Genomic DNA, 26,667 nt, shown 5'->3' with positions numbered 1-26,667 from the left:
GGGAGATGCGGGAAGAGACTGGACAAAACTCATGCACCTATGGATGAGGACAGTGGGTGGGGAGTGAGGGTGGAGGGTGGGGTGGGAACTGGGAAGAGGGGAGTTATGGGGGGGGGAAAAGAGGAACAAATGTAATAATCTGAACCATAAAGATTTAATTAAAAAAAAAGAAAGAAAGAAATATGAGCCTGGCCAATGTGGCTCAGTTAATTGAGCATCATCTCCTGCACCAGGATGTCTAGTTCAATTCCTGGTCAGGGCACATGCCTGGGTTGCAGGCTCAATCCCCAGTAGGGGGCGTGTAGGAGGCAACCAAGCAACATTTCTAATCAATGTTTCTCTCTTTCCCTCTGCCTTTATCTCTCTAAAATCAGTAAAAACATATTTAAGGGAAAAAAGGAATTTGATTAAAGAATGTAAGTGACAGATTTGGTTTTATGTTGTAAAAAAGCATTTAGTTTTATTCATAAATGTAATGACCTTCTTAATGATAATAAGAAAAATAGTGTTTCTTGCACCTAATATGTCAGGTCTCAGCAAACTTTGCATCTTCTTATACAGCCTACAAGCTAAGAATGATTTTTACATTTTTAAGTGGTTGAAAAAAATAAAAAGATTAGTATTTCATGACATATTAAACTTTTAGGAAATTTAGTACCCATAAATAAAATTTAATTGGAGTATAGTCATACTCATTGATTCATGTATTATTTATGCTTGTTTTGTGATACATTGGCAGGGATAACCAGATGATCTCATGGCTGATCAACACTATATATAGTAGTGACACAATTATAACTACACAGCTTTTCAACTGCCATGTGTGCTGCCATACCACAACTTTTATCTTATCTGTGCATGCCCATGTGTCAAATAAAAGAGAAAAGTGGTCCGGCCAGCATGACCCAATGGTTGAGCATCAACATATAATCCAGGAGGTCACAGTTTGATTCCTGGTCACGGAATATGCCCAAGTTGTGAGTTCAACACCCAGTGTGGGGCATATAGGAGGCAGCCAATCAATGATTCTCTTTGATCACTTATGTTTCTATCTCTCTCTCTCCCTTTCTTTTTTAAAAGAGAAAAGTGAACTTTAAAATATCCTGTTTTTGCTTGTTTGTTTTTTAAATATATTGTTATTGATTTCATAGAGGAAAGGAGAGGGAGAGGGAGAGGGAGATAGAAACATCAATGATGAGAGAGAATCATTGATTGGCTGCCTCCAGCACACCCCCTACTGGGGATCAAGCCCACAACCTGGGTATGTGCCCTGACCAGGAATCAAACCTGGGACTCTTTAGTCTGCAGGACGATTCCCTATCCACTGAGGCAAACCAGCTATGTCTAAAATATGCTGTTTTTAAGGCACAATGGAGTATAGATTATTTTGTTATCAAATTAGATGGCAAAGTATTACATTTATTATGCAACTAGAGGACCAGTGCATGGATTTTTGCACATTGAAAACAAATTAATTAGAATGTTTTAATATCACTATTCACCCTTTCTCTATAATAGAAGTGTCAACCAAATTCACAATCCACAATGACAGAAACACGCGCGTGCGATTGGCGCCAGCGAGAGCTTTATCCTATACTAATAAAAGAGAAAAATGGTAATTGGCGTACAACCGATACCTTTTTCATTGGCTAATCAGCGAGATATGCAAATTAACTGTCAGCCAAGATGGCAGCTGGCAGCCAGGCAGCTGAGAATAGGAGGCTTGGTTGCCCCAGCGATGGAGAAAGTCAAGGATCCCCGCAGCTGCAGGGCTCTGAGCTCCTGAAGCAACAACTCCAAAAGATACAATGTTTTAATTATAGAAGCTAAAAGATGGCGGTTAATTTGCATACTCAGGCTCCAAGCAGAGCGAAGCCAAACAGCCCTGAAGCAGCAGGGCAGAGAGGCCTCAGGGCCTGGGATCAGCGGAGCCGAGAGGCCTCCCGGCCCCAGTGATCAGCGGAGCCGAGAGGCCTCCCAGCCCCGGTGATCAGCGGAGTCGAGAGGCCTCCCAGCCCCGGTGCTCAGTGGAGTCGAGAGGCCTCCCGGCCCCGGTGATCAGCGGATCCGAGAGGCCTCCCAGCCCCGGTGATCAGCGGATCCGAGAGGACTCCCGGCCCGGTGATCAGCCGAGAGGCCTCCCAGCCCCGGTGATCAGCGGATCCGAGAGGACTCCCGGCCCGGTGATCAGCCGAGAGGCCTCCCGGCCCCAGTGATCAGCGGAGTCGGAGGCCCCGCGATCAGCGGAGCCGAGAGGCCTCCCGGGCCCGGTGATCAGCCGAGAGGCCTCCCGGGCCCGGTGATCAGCGGAGCCGAGAGGCCTCCCGGCCCCGGTGATCAGCGGAGCCGAGAGGCCTCCCGGCCCCGGTGATCAGCGGAGCCGAGAGGCCTCCCGGCCCCGGTGATCAGCGGAGCCGAGAGGCCTCCCGGCCCCTGTGATCAGCGGAGTCCAGAGGCCTCCCGGCCCGGTGATCAGCGGAGTCCATAGGCCTCCCGGCCCGGTGATCAGCGGAGTCCATAGGCCTCCCAGCCCCGGTGATCAGCGGAGTCCAGAGGCCTCCCGGCCCCGTGATCAGCAGAGTCGGAGGCCCCGCGATCAGCGGAGCAGAGAGGCCTCCCGCCCCGGTGATCAGCGGAGCCGAGAGGCCTCCGGGCCAGGGATCAGGGGAGCCGAGAGGCGTCCTGGCCCTGGGATCAGCGGAGCAGCGAGGCTTCCCAGCACCGGGATCAGTGTGACAGGGTGCGGAGCCCCAACCCTCTGATCGGCCCTGCTCTGTGCATGACAGGAGTGGCGCTGCAACCTCCCTATGGACCCTGCCTTGAGTGTGACAGGGGGTGGTGCCCCAACCCCCCAATCGGCCCTACCCTGAGCATGACTGAGGGTGGCATGGCAACCTCCCAATCCGCCCTGCTCTGTGCATGACAGGAGGCGGGGCCCCAACTCCCCAATGGGCCCTGCTCTGAGCCCGACCAGGGGTTACACCTAGGATTAGGCCTGCCCTCTGCCACCAGGGAGCAGGCCTAAACCAGCAGGTCCTTATCTCCTGATGGGTCCCAGACTGTGAGAGGGCACAGGCCAGGCTGAGGGACCTCCTCTCCCAACCCCGAGTGCACAAATTTTTGTGCACCGGGCCTCTAGTATATATATATATATATATATACATACATACACACACACACACACACACACACACACACACACACACACACACACACTAATGGCCTGGTGCACAACATTCGTGCACGGGGGGGAGGGATTCCTCAGCCCAGCCTGCACCCTCTCTAATCGGGGACCTCTTGGGAAATGTCCGACTGGGATCAGGCCTAAACCGGCAGTTGGACATCATTCTCACAATCTGGGACCACTGGCTCCTAACAGCACACCTGCCTGCCTGCCTGCCTGATCACCCCTAACTACCTCTGCCTGCCTGCCTGATCACCCCCAAACTCTCTGCCTGCCTACCTGATCGCCCCTAACCTCTCTGCCTGCCTGCCTGATTGCCCCTAACTGCCTCTGCCTGCCTGATTGCCCCTAACTGCCCTCCCCTGCCGGCCTGATCTCGCTCCCAACTGCCCTCCCTTGCAGGCCTGGTTGCCCCCAACAGCCCTCCCCTGCCGGCCTGATCTCACCCCCAACTGCCCTCACCTGCCGGCCTGGTCTTGCCCCCAACAGCCCTCCCCTGCCAGCCTGATCTTGCCCCTAACTGCCTCTGCCTGCCTGATCGCCCCTAACTGCCCTCCCCTACCAGACTGGTTGCCCCCAATGGCCCTCCCCTGCCAGCCTGATTGCCCCTAACACCTTACCGGCCTGATCTTGCCCCAACTGCCCTCCCCTGCAGGCCTGATCATCCCTACCTGCCTCTGTCTCAGCCCCCACCACCATGGTTTTGTCCGGGAGGAAGTCAGACGCCCGGAAAATGGCCGGTTGACCCGGTCTAATTAGCATATTACCCTTTTATTAGTATAGATAGATTATATAGGATAGGATTGCTTAAATGGGGGGAGCCTTTTTCAGCAGGAGGAGATGCTCTTGGCAGACAAAAACACATAATCCCCATATCTGGATTGATAGTCAGCCATATGCACTATACAGCCAAAGTGGTTATTAAAATACTGAACCGCTTTCTTACACCTTACACCAAACAGCTGTTGCCCTTAAAATCCCTCATCAGCCCCCACCTTAGGTTCTGCCTTCATAGTTCATCCAGATTAGGTTCTGATTGGTCGGTTTCTATGCCAGTATGCCAGTCAGTATCCAAATCTCCGCCTCCTAGGCAGCCATTGGCTCCTGGCACTTCACCCAGATTTGGTTCTGATTGGTCGGTTTCTATGCCAGTCAGCATCTCCAGGCCTATCTCTGGGCCTGATCAAAGAGGCAGGACTGATCAGCAGCCCGGTGGAGGCCCAGAAATAGGCACAGCTGCTGGTGAAGCACAGAGAGAAAGGGAGAGGCAATGGCTGATAAACAGCTGCCACTGAGGCTGCAGATCAGACCCTGCCTCTCTCTCTGCAGGCCTCTCTCCGGGCCTAATCTGCAGCCCCGTTGGTAGTCAGTGCTGGGTCGCTGCCCAAGCACTCTGGTTCGTTGATTGCCACTCTGAGTTGCCATAGCAACCCAGCACTGACTTTCAGTGCTAGGTCGAGTCTTCAGTTGTTACAGACCCTGGCTCCTTATATATATAAATATAAACTTACAGACCTGTTTTCTGATTTAGCTAAACTTTTCCCAGCCCAGTGAAGTACCTCAACTTCTCTTTCAGATAACTGTCAGCAACACAGTAGTAAATATCAACACGAAGCAGGTTATTATTGTAGATCATGCAAGGAGAACAAAGGGTAAAATATTTAGCTGCAGCAGTGTTTGACTATATTCTGCAGAGTGAGAAAACCTGAAGTCATTTTCAAGGTCCACCATTTTTTACTTCTTTTCAGTCAGGTCAAGTTTCTAAACTTTCTAAATCTCCGTTTTCCAGCTAATGAAAAGAAAATAGGATTCTACCGAGTCTCCTATCTACCTACTCCAGGACTTCTGTGAGGATCAAATGAGATGAGGCATGGGAAAATGCTTTGCAGACATTTGGTTAAAGTGTAAAATGTTTGCACCTGGCTATAAAGCAAGTCATGTTCCTGGGCTGAAGAAACTCCAAGGAGACTAGTCGCTAGGGAGAGGAAGCCGGCCGTTGCTACGTGATGTCATTACCCAGCGCCCACAGTGACCTTTTCTGGGCTGGGTTGAGCTATGGGCCACATTTTGTGCCATGGGGTCTTGGCAGCATTGGCTGCAATTTGGTGGGCTATTGCTCCGAGGTGGTGGCGGGGCCTGTGTCCCACTTGGGGGAAGCCAAGTGTTGGTTTGTTGGCAGTAGATCCACGATGCCGTTTCTTTTTAAATGGCCAGTGCACGTCATGGCAGCTCCTACATTGAGCATCTGCCCCCTGGTGGTCAGTGTGCAACATAGCTAACGGTCAGACAGACAGACATCAGCCATGGTTGGGTAGTCCAGTAGTCAGAGCATCATCCCAATATACCAAGGTTATAGGGTCAATCTCAAATAGGGCACATACAAGAATACACCAATGAATACACAAATAAGTGAAACAATAAATCGATATTTCTCTCTCTCTAAAATCAATAAGTAAAAAAAATTTTAATTAAATAAAATAAAATCATAGGTATCATTGAAACATGATTGTACAAAAAAAGTTGATATTTCTATGAAAACTAAATTCAACATTTTGGGAAGTTACTTCTTCAAATACCATTTCATCCTGGCTCATTTTCTCAATGGTTAGAGCGTCGGCCTGTGGACCAAGGGGTCACAGGTTCATTCCCAGTCAAGAGCACAAACTTTGGTTGCAGTTTCCCTAACCGGTGAGAGCACATGCGGGAGAGAGCCAGTTGATGTGTCTCTCTGGTATCAATGTTACTCTCCCTCTTTCTCCCCAACCCCTCCTCCCTCCCTTCTACTCTCTCTAGAAACCAATGAAGAAAGTATCCTCTGGTGAGGATTACAAGAATCAAAAATCAAAATCAACCCTTTCAGCTCTGGCTGGTGTTGCTCAGTGGTCAGGGCATTGGCCCACACACTGAAGGATTGTAGGTTCAAATCCTGGTCAAGGGCATGTACCTGGATAGGGGTGCATGCAGGAGGCAACTAACCAATGTGTCTCTCTCACATCAATGTCTCTGTTTCTGTCTCTGTCTCTGTCTCTCTCTCCTCCCCTCCCTCCCTTCCATCTTCTCTAAAAATTAAAAATTAATTAAGCCCTAGCTGGTTTTCTCAGTAGACAGAGTGTCGGCTTGTGTTCTGAAGGGTCCCAGGTTCAATTCCAGTTGAGGGCATATGCCCGAGTTGTGGGCTCAATCTCCAGTAGGGGGCATGCAGGAGGCAGCCAATAGATGATTCTCTCTCATCATTGATGTTTCTATCATTCTATCCCTCTCCCTTCCTCTCTGAAATCAATAAAAATATACTTAAAATAAATAAATTAAAAAAACACCCTCAAGTGAGAATTAACAAAAAAAAACTCACACACACACACAAAAAACATTTCAAATTGGATATGAGAGAAACAACTGTAGAAAAATGGGGGGGGGGGGATCATGAAAATCTATAATGACTCTTTAATCAGATGATTTTATAAGTGTGTTTATGTGCTTAGTGTACTTTAAATAAACATAAATTGGAAACTATAAACAACAGACCCATATTTTAAAAAAGCCTTGGCCCTACATCAAAATTGCTAAATAAACGTATATTTATTAACACTTTATTTTTTTTAATATATTTTATTGATTTTTCACAGAGAGGAAGGGAGAGGGATAGAGAGTTAGAAACATCGATGAGAGAGAAACATCGATTGAGCTGCCTCCTGCACACTCCCCACTGGGGATGTGCCCGCAACCAAGGTACATGCCTTTGACCGGAATCGAACCTGGGACCTTTCAGTCTGCAGGCCAACGCTCTATCCACTGAGCCAAACCAGTTAGGTCTATTAACACTTTAAATAAAATTTCTTATAATATCCTCCTTGTGTCTGATTCCCTCTTTAATTGACCATTTCAATTTAAGCTCCACTACCAGTAAAAGTGAACTAAGCTTTTATGTTATACCAAAAATTTTATGAGTACTAATGACTTTAAAAAAAAAAAAAAAAAAAGGGCCCTGGCATGTGTGTCTCAGTTGGTTGGACATCAACCTATGCACTTAAAGGGTTGCTGGTTCGATTCCCTTTCAGGACATATGCCCAAGTTGCCGTCTTGATTCCCAGGAGGGGGCATGCAAAAGGCAGCTGATCGAAGATTCACTCTCACATCAATGTTTCTCTCCCTCTCCCTCCTTCTCTCTCTCTCTCAAAATCAATACAGACATATTTTTTAAAAACCTGAAGACACAATGCGGGGATAAGGACACATATGTAATACCTTATTCAATTTAAAAAAAAACCTGAAGACATTTAGACATACAATAAAGAACGTGAACATAGAAACATTTTAAAACTTAGTGAGCCCTAGCCGTTTTGGCTCAGGGCTTCGGCCTGTGGACTAAAGGGTCCCGGGTTCAATTCTAGTCAAGGGCACATGCCCAGGTTGCGGGCTCTTATCCCCAGTGTGATGCTTGCAGGAGGCAGCTATTCAATGATTCTCTCTCATCATTGATGTTTCTATCTCTCACTCCTTCTCCCTTCCTCTCTATAATCAAAAAATATATATTTAAAAGAAATCTAATGAACAAAATAAACTGGTGAATAAAATAGAATCAGTGGCATGGAAGCATGGAACAGAGTGACAAATCTCAGAGGGATGCGGGAAGGAGGGGGTGGGGGAGGGAAGATATTAACCAAGGATCTTATCTATGGTCACAGACAGTAGGGTGGTGAAGGCCTGGGGCAGGGTGGGAACTAGGTGGAGGCGGGCAATGGGGGAAATAAGGGAGATACCTGTAATAGTCTCAACAATAAAGACTTAAAAATAAAGAAGTATATATACAACTTTCCAATACAAAGAATTGTACTAAAAACTATCAAATATAAGAATTCAATGTTTAAATCTAATAGCATTGAAAAAAGGCAATCCAAGCAACTAAACTGTATTATAAATTTAAAAATAATTATGTAGCCCTAGCCAATTTGGCTCAGTGGATACAGCATAGGCCCGTGGACTGCAGGGTCCCGGGTTCAATTCCAGTCAAGGGCACATGCCCGGGTTGAGGCAACCAATCAATGATTCTCTCTCATCATTGATGTTTCTATCTCTCTCTCCCACTCCCTTCCTCTCTGAAATCAATAAAAGTATACTTAAAAAATTAATAATAATAATATAATTCTAATCTATGTCTTATTAAATATAAAATATCTAAAGACACATGTATTTCTTTTTATTTACATGTACTTAGCAGATCTGTACCTGTACCAAAGGCAATCATTTAAAATACCAAGCTCTTGCCCTAGCCAGTTTGGCTCAGTGGATAGAGCGTAAGCCTGTGGACTGAAGGGTCCTAGATTGGATTTTGGTCAAGGGCATGTACCTTGGTTACAAGCTCGATCCCCAGCCCTGATCAGGGCGAGTGCAGGAGGCAAACAATCAATGTGTCTCTCTCCCATTGATGTTTTCTTTCTCTCTGTCTCTCCCCCTCCTTTCCACTCTCTCTCAAAAACCAATGGAAAATATCCTGGGGTGAGGATTAACAACAAAAGTAAAAAACTTTTAAAAATAAAATATCAAACTTTTTTTAAAAAATATTTTTTTATTGATTTAAGGGAGGAAGGGAGAAGGGGAGAGAGATAGAAACATCAATGATGAGAGAGAATCATTGATTGGCTGCCTCACTGGGGATGGAGTCCGCAACTTAGGCATGTGCCCTGACTGGGAATCGAACTGTGACCTCCTGGTTCATAGGTGGATGTTCAACCACTGTGCCATGCTGGCTGGGAAAAATATCAAGCTTTTAAAAAGCATTCAAAGTAGTTGCTTCTGGGAATGGATCAGGGAATGGAAAGAGAGGAGAGGTTATTCCTTAAAAGCTTATTGGTATTTAAAAAATGAGGAGAGGGTCAAGATGGTGGCATAGGTAAACTCCAGGACCCACCTCTTCCCATAATCACATCAAAATTACAACTAAAATACAGAATGACGATCATTCAGAACCACCTGATATCTGGCAGACTGGAAATCCTACAACTAGAGAATTAAAGAAGAAACCACATTGAAATTGATAGGAGGGCTGGAGATGCAGAATGTGTGGCATTTTGTTTGTTTGCTTGTTTTTATTTATTTATTTTTTAATTAAATCTTTATTGTTCAGATTATTACATTTGTTCCTCTTTTTCCCCCCCCCATAACTCCCCTCCTCCCAGTTCCCGCCCCACCCTCCGCCCTCACTCCCCACCCACTGTCCTCATCCATAGGTGCACGATTTTTGTCCAGTCTCTTCCCGCATCTCCCACATCCCTTTCCCTCCCAAGAATAGTCAGTCCATTCCCTTTCTATGTCCCTGATTCTATTATAATCACCAGTTCATTCTGTTCATCAGATTATTTATTCACTTGATTCTTAGATTCACTTGTTGATAGATGCATATTTGTTGTTCATAATTTGTATCTTTACCTTTTTCTTCCTCTTCCTCTTCTTAAAGGATACCTTTCAGCATTTCATATAATCCTGATTTGGTGGTGATGAACTCCTTTAGCTTTTCCTTATCTGTGAAGCTCTTTATCTGACCTTCAATTCTGAATGATAGCTTTTCTGGATAAAGTAATCTTGGTTGTAGGTTCTTGGTATTCATCACTTTGAGTATTTCTTGCCATTCCCTTCTGGCCTGCAAAGTTTCTGTTGAAAAATCAGCTGACAGTCGTATGGGTATTCCCTTGTAGGTAACTGGGTTTCTTTCTCTTGCTGCTTTTAAGATTCTCTCTTTATCTTTTGCTCTTGGCATTTTAATTATGATGTGTCTTGGTGTGGTCCTCTTTGGATTCCTTTTGTTTGGGGTTCTCCGCGCTTCTTGGACCTGTAAGTCCATTTCTTTCACCAGGTAGGGGAAGTTTTCTGTCATTATTTCTTCAAATAGGTTTTCAATGTCTTGCTCTCTCTCATCTTCTGGCACCCCTATAATTCAGATGTTGGTACGCTTGAAGCTGTCCCAGAGGCTCCTTACACTATCCTCGCATTTTTGGATTCTTTTTTCATTTTGCTTTTCTGGTTGGGTGTTTTTTGCTTCCTCGCATTTCAAATCATTGACTTGATTCTTGTGCTCCTCTAGTCTGCTGTCGGGAGTCTGTATAATATTCGTTATTTCAGTCCGTGTATGCTTAATTTCTAGTTTGTACCCCAATATAACATCGAGGGTCTCATTAGTTTTCTTGTAGATCTCATTAAGTTTATCGGCGGCTTCTAAACAGTTCTTGAGAGACCTTAAAAGTGTGGTTCTGAACTCTATATCTTCCTTTGACAATTTTGTCCTGTTTCTTTGTCTCTGCATTTTGTTATGCTTCCTTGGTGCACCCCCTAGTGGTCTTTGTGCGCAGTCTTATAGTTAAACCTTGATTGATGTAGCTAATCCCAGGGAGGGTTTGACCTCCAGGCCAAGTGGCTATGAGAATCAGCTGTGTCAGCAGTGAGAGAACTTCTGTCCTCTAGGGAGGTGCTAATCTAGCCTTTGCCTGAGGCTATCCGGCAAATGCCTCTGTGCAGGGCTTGGGTAGGGCGGGTCGCACCGGATCAACTGGGTGGGCCGGAGAGAGCAGTTATGGCGGCTCTCAGTCCTGTCCCCAGGGGCTCTGCTTCTCTGAGTCCCAGCACCCACTGCAAAGCTCGGAGAGAAAGCTGCACTCGCTCTGACCGAAGCCAGACAGTCCCGTTTGAGTCTGGGTCCCTAAAGACTCGCCTGTATCTGGAGCTCAGAGTCTGGGACTCCCTCCCGATTGAAAACGCCAGCCGCGCCCTCCGCCGCCAGCCCGCTCCGCGCACTCCGCACCTCAGAATTTGACTTCAGCACTGCGCCTCCTCTGAGTGTCCACATGCGTTTCTCTTTCCTCCTAGTTGTAGGACTTCCACTCAGCCAGCGTTCCTGTGGTTCTGGGTGATGTCCGTTCCGTCTTTTAGTTTCACTTTTGAAGTAGTTGTTCAAAGCAGCAAACTCCGGCGTTAACCTATGCCGCCATCTTGGTTCTCCCTGAATCCGTGTAATTTGAAATGAACTCTGTTTGCTTTTTTTTAAATATATTTTTTATTTATTTGAGAGAGGAAGGGAGAGATTAAAAACATCGATGATAAAAAAAAACAAAACACATCAATGATGAGAAAACAGTATGGAGTGTCCTCAAAAAATTAAAAATGGAACTCCCATTAGACCCAGTAATCCCACTTCTAGGACTATCTCCCAAGAAACCAGAAACACCAATCAGAAAGGATATATGCATCCCTATGCTCAGAGCAGCACAATTTACAATAGCTAAGATTTGTAAACAGCTTAAGTGCCCACCAGCAGATGAGTGGATTAAAAAACTTTGGTATATCTACACAGTAGAATACTACGCTGCTGTAAAAATGAAAGAACTCCTACCATTTGCAACATCATGGGGGGGAAGAGGATTAGAGATCAACCAAAGGACTTGTATGCATGCATATAAGCATAAAAAATGGACACAGACAGTAGGGGGGCAAGTGCATGTGCTGGAGGGTGGGAGCAGCCAGGGAGAGGTTAATGGGGGGGAAAGGATACATATGTAATACTTTCAATAATAAAGAATTTAAATTAGAAAAAAAATCAATGATGAGAGAGAATTATTGATCAACTTCCTTCATGCCCCCTACTGAGGACAGAGTCCAAAACCCAGGCATGTCCCAGATAGGGAATTGAACCATGACCTCCAGGTTCGTAAATCGATAATCAACCACTAAGCCACACCAGTTGAAAGTATGCTGATTTTTAACAGGGAGGGATATCTTGGCTGCAGAATTCCCCTGTGAGGAGCAAGGGGTCCCAGCCCAACAGCAGACCCCTCAGTCTAGGGTTCTAGTGCTGGGAAGAGAAGTCCCTATAACTTCAGGCTGTAAAAACCAATGAGGAGCCCTAGCCGGCTTGGCTCAGTGGATAAAGCGTCAGCCTGTGGACGGAAGGGTCCCGGGTTCGATTCCGGCCAAGGGCACATACATGCCTGGGTTGCGGGCTCAATTCCCAGTGGGGGACAAGCAGAAGGCAGCCGATCAATGATTCTCTCTCATCATTGATGTTTCTATCTCTCTCTCCTCCCTTTCTCTCTGAAATCAATAAAGAAATATATTTAAAAATACCAACGGCATACTTCACAGATCTAGAACGAACACTCCAAAAATTCATCTGGAATAAAAAAAAGACCTCGATAAACAAGATTGATAAACCTCTAGGCAGACTCACCAAGAAGCAGAGAGAGAGGACCCAAATAAATAAAATCAGAAACGATAGAGGCGAAATAACAACAGACCCCACAGAAATACAAATGATTGTTAAAAAATACTATGGACAGCTCTACTCCAACAAACTAGACAACCTGGAGGAAATGGACAAATTCCTAGAAAAATACAGCATTCCAAAACTCAATCAGGAAGAATCTAAAAACCTCAACAGGCCAATAACTATGGAAGAAATTGAAGCAGTCATCAAAAAGCTTCCATCAAACAAAAGCCCAGGACCAGACGGCTTCACAGGGGAGTTTTACCAAACATTCAAGGAAGAACTAAAACCTATCCTCCTCAGACTACTACAAAAAATTCAAGAGGAAGGAACACTTCCAAGCTCATTCTATGAAGCCAGCATCACCCTAATACCAAAACCAGGTAAAGACAACACAATGAAAGAGAATTACAGGCCAATATCCCTCATGAACATAGATGCCAAAATCCTCAACAAAATCTTAGCAAATCGGATCCAGCAGTACATCAGAAAGATCATACACCATGACCAAGTAGGATTTATCCCAGGGATGCAAGGATGGTACAATATCCGCAAATCAATAAACGTGATACATCACATAAACAAATTGAAAGAAAAAAACCACATGGTCATATCAATTGATGCAGAAAAAGCATTTGACAAAATTCAACACCCATTTTTGATAAAAACTCTCAGCAAGGTGGGAGTAGAAGGATCATACCTCAACATAATAAAAGCCATATATGACAGGCCCACAGCCAACATCATACTCAACGGACAAAAACTAACACCATTTCCCCTAAGAACAGGAACAAGACAGGGATGCCCCCTCTCACCACTCCTGTTCAACATAGTACTGGAAGTGTTAGCCATTGCAATTCGGCAAGAAGAAGAAATAAAAGGCATCCAAATTGGAAAAGAGGAAGTAAAACTGTCCTTATTTGCAGATGACATGATATTATACATACAAAACCCTAGAGATTCCATCAAAAAGCTACTAGACTTAATACATGAATTTGGCAATGTAGCAGGATACAAAATTAACCCCAAGAAATCTGAGGCATTTCTATACACCAATAGTGAACTTTCAGAAAGAGAGATTATAAAAACAATCCCGTTTACCATTGCACCAAAAAAATTAAGCTACCTAGGAATAAACTTAACTAAAGAGGTAAAAGACCTCTACTCAGAAAACTACAGGACGTTGAAAAAAGACATAGAGGAAGACATAAACAGATGGAAGAACATACCGTGTTCATGGATTGGTAGAATCAACATCATTAAAATGTCCATACTACCCAAAGCAATCTATAAATTCAACGCACTTCCCATTAAAATACCAACAGCATACTTCAGAGATCTAGAACGAACTTTCCAAAAATTCATCTGGAATAAAAGAAGACCCCGAATAGCTGCAGCAATCCTGAAAAAGAACAAAGTAGGTGGGATCTCAATACCAGATATCAAGTTGTATTACAAAGCCACTGTTCTCAAAACTGCCTGGTACTGGCACAAGAATAGGCATATAGATCAATGGAATAGAATAGAGAGCCCAGAAATCGGCCCGAACCAATATGCTCAATTAATATTTGACAAAGGAGGCAAGAACATACAATGGAGCCAAGATAGTCTCTTCAATAAATGCTGTTGGGAAAATTGGACAGATATATGCAAGAAAATGAAACTAGACCACCAACTTACACCATATACAAAAATAAACTCAAAATGGATAAAGGACTTAAATGTACGACAGGATACCATAAAAATTCTAGAAGAATCCAAAGGCAAGAAAATTTCAGACATATGCCGAAGCAATTTCTTCACTGATACAGCTCCTAGGGCACTTGAAACTAAAGAAAAAATGAACAAATGGGACTACATCAAAATAAAAAGCTTCTGCACAGCAAAAGAAACCATCAACAAAACAACGAGAAAACCCACTGTGTGGGAAAACATATTTGCCAATGACATATCTGATAAGGGCCTAATCTCCAAAATTTATAGGGAACTCATACAACTTAACAAAAGAAAGATAAACAATCCAATCAAAAAATGGGCAAAGGACCTAAATAGACACCTTTCAAAAGAGGACATTCAGAAAGCCAAGAGACATATGAAAACATGCTCAAAGTCACTAATCATCCGAGAGATGCAAATCAAAACAGCAATGAGGTACCATCTCACACCTGTCAGACTGGCTATCATCAACAAATCAACAAACGACAAGTGCTGGAGAGGTTGTGGAGAAAAAGGAACACTTGTGCACTGCTGGTGGGAATGCAGACTGGTGCAGCCACTATGGAAGACAGTATGGAGTTTCCTTAAAAAACTGAAAATGGAACTCCCATTTGACCCTGTGATCCCACTTCTAGGAATATATCCCAAGAAACCAGAAACACCAATCAGAAAGGATATATGCACCCCTATGTTCATAGCAGCACAATTCACCATAGCTAAGATCTGGAAACAGCCTAAGTGCCCATCAGTAGATGAATGGATTAGAAAACTGTGGTACATCTACACGATGGAATACTATGCTGCTGTAAAAAGGAAGGAACTCTTACCATTTGCAACTTCATGGATGGAACTGGAGAGCATTATGCTAAGTGAAATAAGCCAGTCAATAAAGGAAAAATACCACATGATCTCACTCATTCATGGACAATAGAGACCATTATAAACTTTTGAACAATAATAGATACAGAGGCAGAGCTGCCTCAAACAGATTGTCAAACTGCAGCGGGAAGGCCGGGGAGGGTTGGGGGGCAGGAGGTAGTGGGGTAAGAGATCAACTAAAGGACTTGTATGCATGCATATAAGCATAACCAAGGGACATAAGACACTGGGTGATAGGGGAGGCTAGGGGACTGTCTAGGGTGGGGGGATAAAATGGATACATATGTAATACCCTTTGTAATACTTTAAGCAATAAAAAAAAAAAAAAAAAAGACCTCGAATACCTGCAGTAATACTGAGAAAGAACAAAGTAGGTAGGATCTCAATACCAGATATCAAGATGTATTACAAAGCCACTGTTCTCAAAACTGCCTGGTACTGGCACGAGAACAGGCATATAGATCAATGGAATAGAATAGAGAGCCCAGAAATCGGCCCGAACCAATATGCTCAATTAATATTTGACAAAGGAGGCAAGAACATACAATGGAGCCAAGATAGTCTCTTTTATAAATGGTGTTGGGAAAATTGGACAGATATATGCAAGAAAATGAAACTAGACCACCAACTTACACCATACACAAAAATAAACTCAAAATGGATAAAGGACTTAAATGTACGACAGGAAACCATAAAAATTCTAGAAGAATCCAAAGGCAACAAAATCTCAGACATATGCCGAAGCAATTTCTTCACTGATACAGCTCCTAGGGCACTTGAAACTAAAGAGAAAATGAACAAATGGGACTACATCAAAATAAAAAGCTTCTGCACAGCAAAAGAAACCATCAACAAAACGATGAGAAAACCCACTGCGTGGGAAAACATATTTGCCAATGTCATATCTGAAAAGGGCCTAATCTCCAAAATTTATAGGGAACTCATACAACTTAACAAAAGGAAGATAAACAATCCAATCAAAAAATGGGCAAAGAACCTAAATAGACACCTTTCAAAAGAGGACATTCAGAAAGCCAAGAGACATATGAAAACATGCTCAAAGTCACTAATCATCCGAGAGATGCAAATCAAAACAACAATGAGGTACCATCTCACACCTGTCAGACTGGCTATCATCAACAAATCAACAAACGACAAGTGCTGGAGAGGATGTGGAGAAAAAGGAACACTCGTGCACTGCTGGTGGGAATGCACACTGGTGCAGCCACTATGGAAGACAGTATGGAGTTTCCTCAAAAAACTAAAAATGGAACTCCCATTTGACCCTGTGATCCCACTTCTAGGAATATATCCCAACAACCAGAAACACCAATCAGAAAGGATATATGCAGGAAACCAAGATGGTGGCATAGGTTAACGCCGGAGATTGCTGTCTCGAACAACCACTTCAAAAAACAACTAAAAGACAGAACGGACATCATCCAGAACCACAGGAAGGCTGGCTGAGCGGAAATTCTACAACTAGGAGGAAAGAGAATATCATACCCAGAATCAGAGGAGACGCAGTGCTGAAGTGAAATACTAAGGTGCGGAGTGCACGTGGAGACGGCTGGTGGCGGAGGGCGCAGTTGTTGTTTTCAATCGGGAGGGAGTTTCAGACTCTGAGCTCCAGATCCAGCGAGTCTCTAGGGACCCAGACTCAAACGGGAGAAGCGGGACTGTCTGGCTTCGGTCGGAACTCGAAGGCAGCTTTCTCTCCAAGGTTTGCAGCGGTTGCTGGGACTCTGTGAGGCAGAGCCCCTAGGGATGGGACTGAGAGCAGCCATAACTGCTCGCTCCAGCCCGCCCTGTAGATCCCCAGGGACCCGCCCTGCCCAAGCCCTGCACAGAGCCATTTGCCGGATAGCCTCAGGCAAACGCTAGATTAGCACCGCCCTAGAGATCCAGCACAGAAGCTCTCCCACTGCAGACACAGCGGAGTCTCGTAGCCATTTAGCATGGAGGTAAAATCACCCCCGGTATTGCCGACAACAGTCAAGGCTTAACTACAACAAGACTGCGCACAAAGACCACTAGGGGTACACCAAGAAAGCATAAAAAATGCGGAGACAAAGAAACAGGACAAAACTGTCAATGGAGGATATTGAGTTCAGAACCACACTTTTAAGGTCTCTCAAGAACTGCCTAGAAGCCGCCGATAAAGTTATTGAGATCTACAAGAAATCTAATGAGACCCTCAATGTTATGATGAAGAAGAAACTAGAAATTAAGCATACACGGACTGAAATAACGAATATTATACAGACTCCCAACAGCAGACCAGAGGATTGCAAGGATCAAGGCAAAGATTTGAAATGCGAAGAAGCAAAAAACACCCAACCGGAAAAGCAAAATGAAAAAAGAATCAGAAAATACGAAGATAGTGTAAGGAGCCTCTGGGACAGCTTCAAGCGTACCAACATCAGAATTATAGGGGTGCCAGAAGATGAGAGAGACCAAGATATTGAAAACCTATTTGAAGAAATAATGACAGAAAACTTCCCCTACCTGGTGAAAGAAATAGACTTACAGGTCCAGGAAGCGCAGAGAACCCCAAACAAACGGAATCCAAAGAGGACCACACCAAGACACATCATAATTAAAATGCCAAGAGCAAAAGACAAAGAGAGAATCTTAAAAGCAGCAAGAGAAAGAAACCCAGTTACCTACAAGGGAATACCCATATGACTGTCAGCTGATTTCTCAACAGAAACTTTGCAGGCCAGAAGGGAATGGCAAGAAATATTCAAAGTGATGAATGACAAGAACCTACAACCAAGATTACTTTATCCAGCAAAGCTATCATTCAGAACTGAAGGTCAGATAAAGAGCTTCACAGACAAGGAAAAGCTAAAGGAGTTCATCACCACCAAACCAGTATTATATGAAATGCTGAAAGGTATCCTTTAAGAAGAGGAAGAAGAAGAAAAGGGTAAAGATACAAATTATGCACAACAAACATGCATCTATCAACAAGTGAATCTAAGAATCAAGTGAATAAATAATCTGGTTATCATAATAGAATCAGGGACATAGAAAGGGAATGGACTGACTATTCTTGGGGGGGAAAGGGGTGTGGGAGATTCGGGAAGAGACTGGACAAAAATCGTGCACCTATGGATGAGGACAGTGGGTGGGGAGTGAGGGCGGAGGGTGGGGCGGGAACTGGGAGGAGGGGAGTTATGGGGGAAAAAAGAGGAACAAATGTAATAATCTGAACAATAAAGATTTAATTAAAAAAAAAAAAGAAAGAAAGGATATATGCACCCATATGTTCATAGCAGCAGAATTCACCATAGCTAGAATCTGGAAACAGCCTAAGTGCCCATCAGGAGATGAATGGATTAGAAAACTGTGGTACATCTACACGATGGAATACTATGCTGCTGTAAAAAAGGAGCTCTTACCATTTGCAACGGCATGGATGGAACTGGAGAGCATTATGCTAAGTGAAATAAGCCAGTCAATGAAGGAAAAATGCCACATGATCTCACTCATTCATGGATAATAGAGACCATTATAAACTTTTGAACAATAATAGATACAGAGGCAGAGCTGCCTCAAACAGATTGTCAAACTGCAGCGGGAAGGCCGTGGAGGGGTGGGGGGCTGGAGGTAGGGGGGTAAGAGATCAACCAAAGGACTTGTATGCATGCATATAAGCATAGCCAATGGACATAAGACACTGGAGGGTAGGGGAGGCCAGGGGATTGTCAAGGATGGGGGAAAAAAGAGGGACACATATGTAATACCCTTTGTAATACTGTAAGCAATAAAAAAAAATAAATAAATAAAATATATTTTTTAAAAAAAACAAACCAATGAGGATTATTGCTGGGTGACACAGAGGCTGCTAGAGTCCCAGGCAGTTCCACTTAAAGGCCCCATGCATGGACTTACTCAGATACGCTCCCGCTGATCTCCAGCACTCGGGCAGCAGCTTGAAAGGATCCAGGGACATACAGAGGAAATAAAGTGTATGGCTTTAGGGCAAGAACTGGGGGGCCTCCCAGAGAAAAGTGCTGGCAGAGGTCATTGTTCCTTTGCTGAGACCTCCCAGCCACAGGGCCACTGGCAGATGCCATATCTGAATCTCCATCAACCTGGCCCACACTGTTTGCCCAGCCCTGGTGATTCCCTGGGACCCCACCAAAGCTGTTTGCAGTGGCTTTTCTATATGAATAGCGTGTCCTAACTCACGCTTCAGACATTCCTAAAATCTCTCCAACAGCTGGCCTCAGTATATCCCATACCTCTTGCTAAGTGGTCCTAGGCCCAGCACTAGCAGCATGCTACCTTGGTTCACAGTTTGGCCTCTTCTTGGCATCTCCAAGCCCAACACAAGTAGCAGTCATCTAAACATTGATCTGTAGTTCATGCCAGTGGCCTTGGGCAGAATACTGGCAGTGGTGATCTTGGCCTGCACCTCCTGGAAAGCCACAGAGCCAGCACACCTGGTAGACTGTATCAGATCACCCTGTAGCATCACCACCCCCACAAACAACAGACAAGGGGCAGACTCAGCAGGTATCAGAGACCTGCTGAAGTAAGTCCTACTCTGTGGGGTGGGCCCCTGCACATCTGATCCTCGTTGGTCACAGCCAGTCCTTCCAGCTGACTGGCCTGGGAATAAATCCCTTCCTATTGACATGCCAACAGCAATCAAACTGAACTACAACAGAGGATGTACACAGCCCATCCAAGTGTGTGTTTGTGGGGGGGCGGTGGGGGCGGGGAGGAAGCACACACACCTTGAGTGCTCAGCTTCATGATCAAGAAGGCTGTGCCCCTGGACTCTACAAAACACCTACTACATAAGGCAACTCAACCAAGCCTAGGAAATGGAACAACTCTACCTAAAACACAGAAACAAACACAGGGAGGCTGCTAAAATGAGGACTCAAAAAAACACACATCCCAAATGAAAGAACAGGACAAAACTCCAGAAAAGGAACTAAAGAAAATGGAGAGAAGCAATCTACTAAATGCAGAGTTCAAAACACTGATTATAAGGATGCTCAATGAACTTAGTGCAAACTACAAAAGCATAAAAAAAGAACCGGTCAGAAATGAATGATACACTAACTTCAGTGAAGACTATTGTATAGAGAATCAACAGTAGAGTAGATGAACCTGAGAATCAAATCAGCAAGTTGGAATATAAGGAAGCAAAAAACACCCAATGAGAACAGAAAAAAGAAAAATGAGTCTAAAAGAATGAGGAAAGTGCAAGGAGCCTCTGGGACAACTTGAAGCATATCAACAATTGCATCATTGGGGTGCCAGAAGGAGAAGAGAGAGATCAAGAAGTTGAAAACCTATTTGAAAAAATGACAGAGCCCAGCCAGTGTAGCTCAGTGCTTGAGCACTGGACTTCTGAACCAGGAGGTCACGGTTGGATTCCCTGTTAATGCAAGGTTGCGGGCTCAATCTCCAATGTGTGTGGGGGGGAGGGGGGGTTTACAGGGGGAGGCCAATTGGTGATTCTCTCTCAACATTGATGTTTCTATCTCTCCCTCTCCCTTCCTCTCTGAAATCAATAAAAACGTGTGTGTTTTTAATTTTTAAAATAATGACAGAAAACTTCCCTAACTTGGTGAAGGAAATAGATATACAAGTCCAGGAAGTACAGAGAGTCCCCAACAAGATGAATCCAGAGTCCCACACCAAGACACATCATAATTAAAATGCCAAAGGTTAAAGAGAAACAGAATCTTAAAACCAACAAGAGGAAAGCAGTTAGTTATCTACAAGGGAGCTCCCATAAGACTGTCAGCTGGTTTCTCAACAGAAACTTTGCAGGCCAGAAGAGACTGGCAAGAAATATTCAGTGATGAAAAGGACTTGCAACCAAGATCACTCTACCCAGCAAAGCTATCATTTAGAATTGAAGGACAGATAAAGAGCTTCATAGACAAGAAAATGCTAAAGGAGTCCATCACCACCAAACCAGTATTACATGAAATGTATAGGTATTCTTTAAAAAGTAAAAATAAAAAATATGAACAATAAAATGGCAATAAATGCATATCTATCAACAACTAATCTAAAAATTAAAATAAATGAACAAGGCGTCTAATGAACAAAATAAACTGATGAATAAAATAGAACCAAAGGCAAGGAAACATGCAACAGACTGACGAATCTTAAAGGGAAAGGCAGGAAGGGGGAGAGATTAACTGGAGAACTTATATGCATTACCTATGGAGGCAGACAATAAGGTGTTGAAGGCTTATAGCAGGGTAGGAACCGACAGGAGGGAGGGTAATAGGGGGAAAATGGAGGGACATCTGTAATACTCTCAACAATAAAGCTTTTTAAAAGCTTATTGGTATTATTTGATCATAAAACCATAAATATAAATTATTTAGGTATATATGCTTTTACATATGATGTTATTATTGCTACTAAATATAACCACCATAAGCCAAAGATAATACCTTGTAGTGAGGAAAGATGATGCTCTTGCAGCTTCTCCTGAGAGATGTGTCTCAAATAGCTGAGAACAACATACTTTGTTTCATAGTGAAATCCCAGAGGCACAGAAGTAGAAGACGCCATTGAGTTGGGTGGCAGAGCTCCAAAAAGGTCTATTAACAGATGCGTAAAACCTAAAAACATGAAAGTATTTTTTCAGTTTAAAGTTTATTACATGCTGCCCAGCTGTTGTTGCCAGTGGTTGAGCGTAGACCTATGACCCAGGTGTCATGGTTTGATTCCAGGTCAAGGCACATGCCCAGATGGTGGGCTCAACCCCTGGTGGTGGGGAGAGGTGCGGGAGGCAGCCAATCAGTGATTCTCTCTCATCATTGATAAAAATATATATTAAAAAATAAAGTTTATTACAGTAGGTGCGCAGGTTATGTCTGAGATCCATTCCTATAGCGCAACGTAAAGCAATTTTTGCCTTAAGTCAGAACCCACCTACATAAGCACCTACGTCACTCACATGGAGCACATAAACAGCAGTAATGAAGTGAAACAGTAAAAAAAAATTTAAAAGAAAGATAACAATTCTTGACCTTTACTTGTGGTAAATAATAAAAACCATAAAGCACGTATGTACATATGTCAAAACGACAGATCTTTTTTTTTTATAAATAAATGGGGGATGGCAACATAACCACAAAACGATGTATGTCAAGTCCGATGTAACCCGAGGACTGTCTGTACATGCTAGTAGATTTTCTTCTTGACTTCAATTAGTCAACTAAATACCAAAATAAGTATTTCTAAGACTTTTCTTCTGAGTAATGTTTTAAAAATATATTTACTTACAAGTGGTAATTTATTCAAATTTCACACTTCCCTCTCTCCCTAGTTTCTCTATTTTCACCTATATGGCAAAAACACTAGTCATGCCCCCACTGCGCCTCCATCCAGTATGTTCTCTTATTTCCTTTACTAATAAAGCCTCCTAAATTGTGGCCACACAGTTGCCAATTATATTTCCTAGTCTCCTTTGCAACTGAATGTACCATATGATCAGTCTTAGCCACAGGAATATGAGTGGAAGTTATATCTGCAATTTGTGGGTCTTTCCTCAAGGAATTCCTCTTCCCTCCTTTCTATGGTTTGAAATGCGAATACAGCAAACATGCAAACAAGAACACCATTTTAGGGGATGGTGAAGCAACAAGACAGAAGGAACCTGTGTCCCAGAATGACCATGTAGAACAGAGTGACCTTGCCAACCTGACCACTAGCTTCTGGACTGTTATTTAAGCGCCTACATTCTAAATCTCTTCATTAGGCTTCCTAACTTGTCCCCTAGTCAACACAACTACAACTCTCCCTTTTTCACCTGGACTTAGTAGCAGTTTTACCTACCATGTACCTTTTTATTTATATTTTTAAAAATATGTTTATATTGCCCAGCTGACTAAGTGGTTGAGCGTCCACCTATGAACTAGGAGATCATGGTTCAACATGCCCGGGTTGTGGGCTCAATCCCGGTGTGGAGCATGCAAGAAGCAGCCTATCAATGGTTCTCTCTCATCACTGATGTTTCTCTCTCTCTCTACCTCTTCGTTCCTCTCTGATATCAATAAAAAAATATTTTTAAATGTTTTTATTCATCTTTAGAGAGATAGAAACATCTTTGAGAGAGAAACATAATTAATTGGCTGCCTCCTGCATACTCCACACTGGGAATCGAGACCGCAACCCAGGCATGTACCCTAACCCAGAATCAAACTGTGACCTCCTGGTTCATGGGTCGATGCTCAATTACTGAACCACACTGGCCAGTCTACCTTTTTAAGATTTATTCTCAGCATGTTCTCTCTTTTCTGGAGCCCACCCATGCCCTTCTTCCCTCTTTTGTCCCTCAAGGCACTTATCTCTCTCTCTCTCTCTCTCTCTCTTTCTCCTAAGCTCCAGAGGCCCTTCTTTTGCTTCTGTAACTTGTTTCCTGAGTGCATTTCTTCTACAGCTCACTTCTTCTACCTCTGTGACTTTCTAAATACACTTTCTCTTATAACTTGAAATAAATAAATAAATAAATTTATTCTCACATGCTGTACAGCTGAAAGTAATACAAATATTGAATGAAATTGAAAAAATTTTTATTTTTTTTGTATTTTTTTTATTGCTTAAAGTATTACAAAGGGTATTACATATGTGTCCATTTTATCCCCCGCCCTAGACAGTCTGAAAAAAATTTTAATTAAAAAATATTTATGCTCTTAGCAACTTTCAAATATGCAATACAGTATTATTAACTATAGTCACCATGATGTACATTATATCCTCAAGAATGATTTCTTGCCCTAACTGGTTTGGCTCAGTGGATAGAGTGTCGGTCTGCGGACTCAAGGGTCCTAGGTTCGATTCTGGTCAAGAGCATGTACCTCGGTTACGGGCACATCCCCAGTAGGGGGCGTGCAGGAGGCAGCTGGTCTATGTTTCCCTCTCATCGATGTTTCTAACTCTCTATCCCTCTCCCTTCCTCTCTGTAAAGAATCAATAAAATATATTTTTTTTAAAAAAAGAATGATTTCTTTTATAACTGAAAATCTATACCTGTTGACCCCTACTATGTACCTTACTAGCTGTTTCCAACCATAATATCTCATCAAGAGGTTTCCAAATAACTGTTTTCTACTTAAAACAACACTACAGACTTCTTTAAGATCTCAAGAAATATCCAGTAGCCCTGGCCAGTGTGACTCAGTTGTTTGAGCATTGTCCAGTACACCAAGAGGTTGCTGGTTCACTACCAGGTCAGGGCACATGCCCAGGTGTGGACTTGATCCCCAGTAGGGGGCATGCAAGAGGCAGCCAATCAATGTTTCTCTCCCTCTATCTTAAAAAAAAAAATCAATAAAAACATATTTTAAAAAAAGAAAAAGGTTCAGATAGCTAACAATAGGAAAAAGAGACAGGCAAGGTTGGCAAAATGTAAGATCTGTTAAAAGCAAACTAAGAGAAATGTCCTAGAATAATTATTGTTTCTATCTTCTGAGGGCAATGCTACAAAAATTATATCAAAATACCCAATAAATCAACAATATGCCTTGGACTGCCCTGCTCAACTTTAAGTTCCCATAAACTTCAGAAAGGTATATTTAAAAATTATTAATACATACGCCAAAGAAAGGGAAAAGGTATTGTAGCTTACATCACAGGAATAAAAGCAACATCCCTTGTGTTCTTACAGGATATTCAAAATATTTGATGACAAAAGAAGACAAAGAGAAAGAAAAAAATATATTTGATTACACTTTTACATTGTTATTACCATTTAATAATGAAAAGACAGTGTTTCAAATTTACAAATAATAAAAAAGAGACCCATAAAAGTGAAATAAATTTTCTGAGATCTATGAATCAGATATTAACTAGCAGTAGTGCTATAATGCATTTTCACCTTTTTTTTTAAATCCTCACCCTAGGACAGTGGTCAGCAAACTCATTAGTCAACAGAGCCAAATATCAACAGCACAATGATTTAAATTTCTTTTGAGAGCCAAATTTTTTAAACTATATAGGTAGGTACATTGTTATTAACTTAATTAGGTACTCCTAAACTGGCCTTTGCTAAAAACGTCCTCAATCTGATTGAGGTATGTTCGCTGAGGTTGACCCCTTCCAACTCTCCCATCCACACTCGTCTTGTATACTTGTTTCAGATACACCAGTGTGGATGCGAGAGTTGGAAGGGGTCGACCTCAGCGAAAGTACCTCAAAACAATGTACCTCCCCCACACTGCGTATCCCACGGTATGCCTGCGAGTCACCGGACTAACACCCCCCACTTCTTCGACACCCCCCACTTCTTCTAACGCCACTTCTTCAAAATAGACTCGCCCAGGCCAAAAACCGACTTCTGTGCATGGGCCACAAAGTTTCAATCACACTGTACGTGCGCGCCCGCACGTGGTATTTTGTGGAAGAGCCACACTCAAGGGGCCAAAGAGCCACATGTGGCTCGCGAGCCGCGGTTTGCCGACCACTGCCCTAGGACTTGCTTTTATTGATTTTAGAGAGAAAGGGAGAAACATCGATGTGAAAAACATCAATCAAATGCCTCCCACACACTCCCCGACCAAAGATCAATCCACAACCTAAGTATGTGCCCTGACCAGGAAATGAAGCACAACTTTTTGGTCTATGAGTTGGGGCTTCAACTAACTTAGGCACCCAACCAGAGCTAATTTCACCGTTTGTTTGTTTTTTTACTTTTTTGCCTACCAGCCATCTGACCTCAATTTCCTATCTAAGGAGCATCCCACAGAGGCAATCACAGTAGAAAACAAATCCTAAAAAGCTAAAACTGACTAGATATTTTCTCTCCTGTTCTGGTCCGTGGATCTCAGGCTACAGATATGTAATCTAGGTTCAGCCAAGTCAGAGGTTCTAGATTTGGAATCTAAAAAGACATTAAAAGGTAATTTATGGAATAGTGGTGGTGTGGGTTCAGCAGAGGCAGTGGTGCAAATCCAGTAACAGTATACTATTCTATTCCCGTGGCCAGACCTTGGCTGAGTGTGCAGCAGTCTCCCTTAGTTCTTGCCTATTTCCCAAACCTAATTTTCCACCTTTCCTGTCCATTCTGTAAGATATCCAATACCCTTGCAGTAAGTTCCTTTCTGCTCAAATAAGCTAAATTACTTTGTGTTGTTTGTAACCAAGACTTAACTGGAATCTACTTTTCTTAAAATTTCTAAGGCAGTTTCCCAATGAATATAACACACTACATTCTAAAAGATTACTAGACTATTTATAGTTTAGAAAATCTTCTAATTCTACAAAGTCCACATACAGACTAATAATTACATCTATTAAAATAGACAACTGTGCCTTCTGACAATTTTTTGTATTCATTCCACACCATCTTAAGATACAAGGTACTCGCCCGACCACTGTGGCTCAGTAGCTGAGCATCGACCTAGGAACCAGAAGGTCACGGTTCGATTCCCGGTCAGGGCACATGCCTGAGATGCGAGCTTGATCCCCACTACGGGGCATGCAGGAGGCGGCCAAACAATGATTCTCTCTCATCATTGATGTTTCTCTTTCCCCCTCTTCCTTCCTCTCTGAAATCAATAAAATATATTAAAGAAAAAAATATACAAGGTACTCTATACGCATTAGACACAAAGACAACTAAGATAAATTACTGCCCTCAGAAGTTTTC

The 26,667-nt window shown here is 43.2% G+C and overlaps 1 protein-coding gene across 10 annotated transcripts in view; it reads right to left on the bottom strand.

Annotated features, from left to right (window-relative positions):
* Nucleotides 1–26,667, bottom strand: part of BCL2L13 (BCL2 like 13) — a 214,940-nt gene that overhangs the window by 167,944 nt on the left and 20,329 nt on the right. For all 10 annotated transcript variants that reach the window (XR_009451309.1, XR_009451308.1, XM_059684243.1 and 7 more), the window contains exon 2: nucleotides 21,467–21,637. Coding sequence is in view for 8 of the 10 variants with exons in the window: in XM_059684243.1 (XP_059540226.1) it covers nucleotides 21,467–21,587 (121 nt within the window). In the remaining 2 variants the exon portion in view is untranslated. The remainder of the gene's footprint in view (nucleotides 1–21,466; nucleotides 21,638–26,667) is intronic.

The sequence above is a fragment of the Myotis daubentonii genome, chromosome 2, assembly GCF_963259705.1.
Source record: "Myotis daubentonii chromosome 2, mMyoDau2.1, whole genome shotgun sequence".
Lineage (NCBI taxonomy): Eukaryota > Metazoa > Chordata > Mammalia > Chiroptera > Vespertilionidae > Myotis > Myotis daubentonii.
Note: the sequence above shows the minus strand (reverse complement) of the source record. Positions and strands in the feature narration are given on the sequence as shown.